Source organism: Mus musculus, chromosome 7 (assembly GCF_000001635.26).
Source record: "Mus musculus strain C57BL/6J chromosome 7, GRCm38.p6 C57BL/6J".
NCBI lineage: Eukaryota > Metazoa > Chordata > Mammalia > Rodentia > Muridae > Mus > Mus musculus.
Genome location: NC_000073.6, coordinates 39,406,126 through 39,414,995, shown reverse-complemented (window position 1 = coordinate 39,414,995; position 8,870 = coordinate 39,406,126). Strand labels below are relative to the sequence as shown.

Here is an 8,870-nt window from a genome sequence, read left to right as displayed (position 1 = left end):
GTGCTACAGAAGGACAATGTTTTTTCCCTGTGCCATCTACAACCAGGAGCATACTTTCAAGCATGATCTTGGCAAATGTGTGAAATTATTTAACAGCTGACAGAAGAGGAGTGAATCTCATTTCTGACGTCATGTGGAAAATAACATTCTTACTGCAGAAATTTGTCCCGAACTAAACAACTTTCCACTGTCGGCATGGAGGGACATTTGTACAGAACTAGGCATGCAGCTGCATTAAACAGCACTAGCTCAGAGTAAAAGCCCCTGAGTAAACATTCTAGAAGCTCATGTGACTGCTGGAGGACAGTTAAAATGGCTCTAATATCATTTTTAATCAAAAACTAATCAACACTGTTGTATTAGTTAATGCTTTGTGAGGTAGATAGAATATAAAATGTGTACAAATTCATATTAGACATATGAACTTACCAGGGAGTGACAAAAATGGGAGGTGCAACATAGGATAAAATGAAGAAAAACATAGAGTTCTCTGTGTATCAACAAAATACCAGGTGCATTCCTGTGCATGAAGGTACCTGAGATGGTGAAAATGTTGGTTCTTTATTGAAAAATAAACCAAAATACCTACATTACTTTCTTTTTCCATTTAGTCCAACACATTGTATAAACTAAGGCCTTCTTTGTTCTCTACCTGTTCCACTGTCTCTGCCTTAGGCAGATCTCAGATCCAAGAAGGGCAGACAATGCTAGAAGCCCAAGATTCTACAGAGTTTGTTGCAAGGAGGAAGAAGCTAAAGTAACTGCCACTCTCCTTCTAAGACACCCAGACTTGGTAGCTCACAATCATGATTCTACAGAGAGAAAGCCATGAACATAAAGAATGTCCATGAGTCTGAGGCTGGAGGGAGATACACAGTCAGATCCAAAATAACATGAGTTAAAGAGAAAAACCTGTCTCTGGAAAATGAAAGAAGAGTAGAGAAAATATCCAGGGGAAGCAGAATGTGGGCAGGAGAACAGCAACAAATGCTGAAAGAGGGAACACATGCAGTCAGCCTCATCATCAGTCCTTCTGTTGTTTGCTGATAAGTGCAGAACCCATGTTACATGCATCTGCCAGACAAAATCAAGACTACTGTGTCGGGAAATTTACTGTGCTATCACACTCTAGTGTAAGGATGCAGGAGCAAGCTGGTCCAAGGATCAAAGGCTACAAAGCAGGGATGAAAAGGAGAGAACCGGGATCTGAGTCCAACCTAGGCCAGAATAGCCAAATAAAAAACTTTAAATAAAGATTCCTGGACAAGAAACGGGAAAAGAGCCACAGTCTTGGGATTCACAATCTCCTACAAGGTGCTTTCAATGCACTCAGCCATGCCCTTCAACATAGTCACAAAGGAGCCCTTTGATCTCTTCCTTTGTTCATGGACAGATACAGACAGCTCACAACTCAAAAACAGTTTCTCAACCTAGTTGCTTCAACCTAGGTGACCCTCTCCGTCCTGCCCAAGGCTACTGTCCCTGTGTTTAATGTGTGTTGATGGGATACATTTTGTTGGAATGTGACAGATCATATGCACATTATTAATACCAGTCCATGAATCTGGTAAGAAACACTGATATGATTTCCTAAGCTAAAAGGCAAGGCAAAAGGAACAGCCACATGAAGATTACCTCCTTTCACCAGCACCTATCTCAGCATTAAGGGCTACTATTTCTCTATTATCTTGTCCACTCAATCCTGTCTTTCAGCTCAGAATCTGTCCTTCCCATTGGCTGCTGACTGATTTATGACATCATTCTCCCTCTTAGCCTACCAGCACCTAGTAGAATCCTGGGGTTTCCATGGTACTGCCTGTAAACAAATTTGGATCATTACAGGTACCCTGTGACCAGTGAGCTCTGTTTGATACTGGACACACTCGCTGATTTGGTCAGCATATCAGACAAAGACTACCATTTATCTGGCTCAATTGTAGGGTGGGGTACTGTTACTCCCCATACAGAGCGCCCCCCCCAACATGTCAGGTAAGGAAAGCAAATTTCAAATATTTTTTATCACATATTTCCTTATTTTTAGAATATGTTTAAATCTTTACAATACTAGGGATGACATGGATATAGATATCTCACGTTGAAAGTCATATTAACTTTCTTTATTACTAAGAATGTGACTTTAGACACATAGTTTACTCTCAACGGATTCTTTATCCACCTCAGAGAGATTACAGTGTTACTATGGTCTGTGCTCAGTGCTGTTGAATCTTAAAAGAGAAGGAATGTGGGAGAGACTAAGAGGGGGCTAGACTCTGTGGAGGTAGTTCTTCTAGTGAAAGAAATGTTGAAGCTGTTACATGAAAGACAGATTCACAAGAACTGGGGGACAAAAAATCCAAAGGTTAAAGATGAAGGGCTAGAAAACAGAGAAATAGAAGGAGTCAAACCTGCAGAGATGATCTTAAAAGAACATAAAGATAGTTGGGGACAGAATGTTGCAGAGAATCACACATTTTATATCAAAAGGCTCAAGGCACTGTCATTTCCCAAGCCTTCTTTAGGCAACCATATCATTGAGATCCGTTTCCACACAAGTTCACTGTCATATATAGAGAATATTATCCCACTCTGGTTCCCAGATTTTACCACATCTTGTGCAGAGTTTTCTAATTCTTGTATGCACTGGTTGTGTTGGATACTATCAGTTGGGGCTGAGAACTCCATACTCAGTTGTTCTCTGTACAACACTAACTGACACAGGTGGGAAATCCTCACAAGGCTTCCCCTCTCCAAAAGTTACAGGCAATCAACAGGAACAGAGGAAGAGTAAATGTTATTCAGGGATCAACCTTCTAATAGGTTACCAAATCCCAAAGGGTCAGCCGTAAACACAAGTACACACCATGAAATGTGACCAGTAGATTGTATACATAAAGTCATAAACGCACAGGTGATTAAGAGTTATGTAAGATGTCATCAGTTATAGGAGTGGGAGGGACAAAGGAGGAGGTAGAAAAGTGAATTAAGTAAATACAATATTCATATACAAACTCCCTGATATGTAATTTTTAAAAAACAAAAATACCCACAGACTATAGATAAGATTGGTGTTCCTGGTACTCAACTATAATAGCAGCACATCAGATCCAGAGGCAGGTTGGTTTCTGTGATTTCAAGTCCAGCCTACTCTTAAGTAAAGAGTCCATGTCTCTTTACATAGATATGCACAGGACAGTGAAAAGGCAGTAGCTTGAGAAGCTATCTAAGGCTCGCCTACCTCTAAACACAGCTACTGTAGGACAGAGTTTGGAGGCAATGACACAGCAGGTTATGAGAGCAAGACAAAGCAGGGCAAAGAAGGAAAATGTCTACGTTGGAGCAAAGGTTGAACCAGATCAACCAGGAATCCCACGCCCACAGAGGAAGATCAGGTAGCTCATCAAAGGAGTGTCATTCTGGCGAGTGCCAAGAATCAATCTGAGCACTTGCAATTGGGATGCTAGAGGAAACTTCAGTCTTAGTCAGTAACAGCTAGTACAAACTGGATATAGCACTGTTCCCCACAGTAACCTAGAAAACATCAACCTCACCATTTTCCCACTGTCTTCTTCCTCTCTACAGAAAATCTCCAAAGTTCACCTTTCTTTGGGACAGAAAGCACTCTGCACCCTTCTCTGCCTCTGCTGAGCAACTCCATACAGCCTGCAGGAACGGTGTGCAACTTTTCTAGGGTCTCCACCCCAGATGTGAGTTCAGCATGGCTTCTACCATCAGCATCCAGCACTTCTCTCCAGCCGCTCATGGGTAATGCCTATCTTAACCCACATGCTGGCACAACCATGCTGACAGTGCTAACAGAGCAGGGCCAGATTTCCACCTCAGCACCCTCCTATCCAGGTGCTCTCAAGTGGGATTGCACTGGAAGCACACATAGGAGGGAAGATGCACTCCAGGACTTCAATATGACCCTCATTGACCAGGACACTACACTCTCCTCCCTGGCTGTGACAAACCAGTGTGATAAAATTTTAGATCCCAATGTCATAGTTCCTTTTTATCCAACACTGCCTGCCAGCTTTGTCCAGGTCACACCACCGCAGATGCTAAGTCAAGAATACAGCCTGGCACCTTCCTACCAGGAAGGCAGCCAGGTCTATTACTATGAGCACAACAACCTGGGCCCTCTGATAACTGGAGAATTTGGGCAGTGTTTACAGCCCCATGGCTCTGTGTCTTACCCTGGGAGTCAGACCTCTGTGCTCCAACCAGAGAAGGTGATGGTGCTACAGGAGATTCAGCCAAGGAATATCCAAATACCACTTTTTACCTCTGCCTTCTCCTATTCCACATCTGCTCAGTCCATGCCAGACAACGGTCTTCCCGGTGAGTACAGATCAAGGAGGGAAGTAGTGGGATCAGCACTCCAAAGAATTGGACCTCTACCTTTTAGTAGTGGACAGTCCACACAGAGGGAGAATGAGTCTCCTGACAGGTTAAGCACAGCTCTGGCTTTCCACCACCACCTTCAGACTCTATCAAAAGAGATAATGCAAGGCCACAGTGAGTAGCATCCATCCTTTATTAAATGATATCTGTGGAGCACCTCATAGTCACACATGTAACTAACTACACAGAATAATCAGTCCTATCCACCTATACACTGCAATAGACCCCTTCCTGACCTATCATTGACCTTGTGTCTAGAAGACACTGAGGAAATGTTTTGGTAACACAGGATATTCCATGAGTTGAAATCCTCTAGAGCAATGTAGCTCAGAATCTGTCCTGGAGGAAGAATTCCTCCCAGATTCTTAGCACCTGTTCTGGAATTTTCTGACACTTAAAATTATAGAGAGTATGGCATAGTCAAGGTACCATTTCTAATTTGGCTAAGCCTGCTCGTTTTTTATTTGTTTGTTTGTTTGTTTTGTTTTGTTTTTCTTTTGCTGTAGTACTGCAGAGGTAACCCATGTCCAAGAACATAACATCATATAGACATGTTCTCTACTACTGAGTCTCACCCAAGCCCAACAATTTTAAATTCTCATTCCATTTTCCATTCCACATATAATATTGTGAGACATGGGGTGGGAGAAAATCGTTGGTTGTTTAAATGCTTGCCTTGCAGGATTGCCTAGGTGGGTTTGGATACCTAAACCTACATAAAAAAACAAGATTCTGGGGTCATGTGAGTAAGGACATTATTCAAAGAGTCAGGTAAGTTTTTGGAAATTATGGACCAGACAACCTACCTAGTAGGAAAGTTCCACGAACATGAGAGGCACTCTTAATAAAGACAAAGGGGAAGGAAAGAGAGGAGCACACGTCCAGGTAATTTGGTAACTGACCTACTGAGGGTTTTCCTCCACAGACCACACAAACAAGAAGGAAAATAAAAATCTCTGAGAAAGCATGACATGCAATGGTCTGCAGAAACAGAGCAGTCACCATTGGTCTGCCCACAGAGGTAGCATCCAAGCTCTTCATCAAGAGCACATAGGAATGTCCTCCCACTGCTGCAGGGGCCAAATGCTGTGGTCTCTGAAATGGGATTGGGGGTGGGGAGAATCTCATTTACTGGAGGCACTGACTTCTTCCTTCACTCTTTTCCAGTGGTTCAAATGGAGATGTCCCTGGGATTGCCACCTTCAGGCCAGACACACTGTCAGCTGCAGAGTCCAGAACTCTGCAACACCAGTGTCCAGGTTTCCCAGATAAGGCCACCAGCTGTCAACGGGGACAGGGCATTAACAGCCCCCATCCACAGTCCTTCACAGTTCCTAGCCTTGTGTCCAGCTCCAAGCCTGGAACAATCAGAGAACAAAACCATGCCTGAGATAAAAGAGGGCACAAAAGAAAACCAAGACACACCAATCCTGACTTTGGAACACCCTGACTTGCAGCAGCCTCTGCACTGCACTGACACTGAGAGCCTCAGGCAGAAGCCTGATTCTGATAATGCCCATTTGGGATGCATCTACATGGGTCCGAAAGAGCTTGTGGGGCTAGAGAAGGAGATTGGATCCAGCTTCGACTTTAAAGACATCACTAGGTTTGGGGCAGACATTCAACTTCCCCAACTCCTAAACACCCTCACAGACATAGACCAAGATCAGTCCTGTGAAAACTGGAGAGTCACCAGTGGTCCCTCTGACCAGGTGAGGAAGAACAAACATAAATCCTTTGAGTTGCTTGAGGGGGATCCTCAGGCCAAAATCCAGCACTGGGACCTGGTGGAGGGAGAAGGGGCTGTGGGTGTTGCTGGGGCCAGTGACAGGGCTATTGACAACATGGCAAAGCACCCAGAGGGCAAAGATCCCAAAGTGCCCCCCAGCAAGAACAGAAGAGCTAGAAAACAGCGGCAAGAAAGACCAAGTGTACCAGAGAACACATCCAAGAAAACAGAGGAGCTTAAGCAGTCAAGGAACAGAGTCAAAGCAGAAGAGAAGCCCACCATCCCCAAGACCAAGAGGAAGAGGAACCCACCTGAGCTCAGTCAAAACAGCTTCAAGAAGCCTCGATCCAACCTAGCAATGCACATGCTGGAGTCCGTGCAGGTCTTCCACCCACTCGGGAAGAAGATTGAGAAGAAAACTGGCATCTCTTCCTTCGGGGGTCTGCGAACCTCCACCAACAACAAAGATCCAGGCCCAAGCTCAGTTACTACAACAGTGTTAAACATGCCAGGTGAGGGCCAGGGTCCTCCCAAAAGCCCAGGGAAGCTTCAGAGAGCAGAGAGCAGTGTTGACAAAGATTGTCTATCTCCATCCCAGTATGAGCTGCCCCCAGCTGGAAAGGTCAAGTTAGTTCCTCTGCCTTTTCCAACTCTGGACAAGCCTCAATCCAGACCTGCTTCTAGAAAGCCCCTTTCCCTGGCTTTACGCAGGCCCACTACAGTTTACCCTGTGCAGCCTCACTCTCACTCAGCTCAACCTACCACTCTCAGGCCAGCCCAACCACCTCCTGTGAGCTCATCTTTGATAGCCTCTGCCAAGCCAGCTCCTCCAATTTCCTCCAGTGCCACTGGACCTAATGTAACCAACCCCAACCAGTCTAGTGCTGTGAACCAGTTGGCCACCTCGAGGCCTGTACCCTACAGAGCTTCATCTCACACATCATTCCAGAGAGAGCTTGTTTCTGCTGCCAGGAACAAGGTACCATCACCTCCCAAACCTCAAACCCAATATCTGTTGCATGACTTCAGCCGCCAGCCCATTCCATGGAAGAAAGTCGACATTCTGGGACCAGTTGTGTCACAACCCATCACAAAAGAGCAGAGGCCAGAGAGGGAGGCCATGAAGAGGCGTGCTCAACAAGAGCGTGAGAATGCTGTCAAGAACCCCTCTACTGGGAAACTGCAGATTTTCCTTCAGAGGGAGAGGGATATGGAAATTTCTCAATATTATGGCTATGCAATGTAAGAGCTCGCCAGATAATTGCAACAAAGTGCTTTTCAACATTTACTTGAAGAGATATAGTCACTGATACAGATGTATAAAAGTAAAGAAAAATATGTAAATATGTATATACATAAGTACATGTGCAGGAATATAGAAGACTAAGTATATAGATAGATAGAAAAAAACATACCCACATGAATTTTAATAGTAAAATTGCCATATAATGCTAAGTTGGCTAGTTTATGCTGTTTCTCTTAACTGTGATGATTTTGTTTTTATTATATTCTATATGAACATAAACTTAAGAAATAGTTATTTAACATTAAATCAATTTAGAAAATTCTACACTTGTGCTAAAATTATTTTTGAGTTTTTCATTCACTGGACATGGTATATCTTGAATTACATACTGAATATTGAGCACATACTCCTTCCATTTCCATAAACCTATAAATTTTTCACCTCTCAACACAGCTCATATTCAATCGTATGCTACAGGGATTTTCTTCCAATTTTCTGAATCATATTCATGCAGGATTTCACTTATAGAAGTATGATCTAGGACACATACATGGAAGAAAATATAATTTACTGAGCCTGGTTAAGGCATGATAGTCTCCACTAAATTGTTTTCCTGTTGACAACATAATTTCATTTTTATGAATAAATTTCCCAATGTGTTTACACATCACATTTCCTTTATACTCTTCTATGTTGTTGACACTAAGGCTAGCTATTTCCCTAATGTAGCTGCTGTGGACTACATTAATAGCTGTTTTTGGTGTTAATCTGACTACAATTGTAATTAATTAAAACTCAATTTATTGGGTACACCTGTGAGGGGTTTTCTTAATTAAAAGTTATTAACTTATTTGAAGTATACATACTGAACATTAATCTGGATCTTCTTTGGTGGGAAGATCTACCTTTAATTTGGTCAAACCTCCTTGTGTCAGTCTATATAAAGAATGTGGATTAGGAAGCATTTGGTTCTTTGCTTGCTTGTCCTTGCACTTGCTATCCAGTTCATTCCTCTACTGGCATTACAGCCTCATTCTTCAGGATTCCAGACAATGTATACTGAAGACCACCTCAAATAGCCACATGGATTGAATAAGTACAGGACTGGTGTTAGACAGCCATTATTGTACTATTACTGTAATACAAGACCACAGCCTGCAAGGCATTCAGATAGATAGATAGATAGATAGATAGATAGATAGATAGATAGATAGATAGATAGATAGATAGATGATAGATAGGTAGGTAGGTAGGTAGGTAGATAGATAGATAGGTAGATAGATAGATAGATAGATAGATAGATAGATAGATAGATAGACAGATAGATCTATTCTCCATAGATATTCATTGTATCAATTTTGTTCCTCTAGGGAACTCTAACTAGATATTCTGGCTATGCAAAGTGAGAGCCATGTACAAGTGTGCTACAATCAACACTGACAGGCAAATATGTCTCTAATATAGTGAATTGAATTCCTTTTTGTAAATACC

General features: G+C 42.7%; 1 protein-coding gene across 1 annotated transcript; it reads left to right on the top strand.

The window, feature by feature from the left end:
• Window positions 1-1,835: 1,835 nt before the first annotated feature.
• On the top strand, window positions 1,836-7,702 carry Gm5114 (predicted gene 5114). Its single transcript, NM_177890.3, has 3 exons — window positions 1,836-1,989; window positions 3,580-4,341; window positions 5,572-7,702. The coding sequence occupies exons 1-3, from the start codon at window positions 1,983-1,985 to the stop codon at window positions 7,377-7,379; spliced, it is 2,577 nt and encodes an 858-aa protein (NP_808558.2). The 5' UTR covers window positions 1,836-1,982; the 3' UTR covers window positions 7,380-7,702.
• Window positions 7,703-8,870: the final 1,168 nt, after the last annotated feature.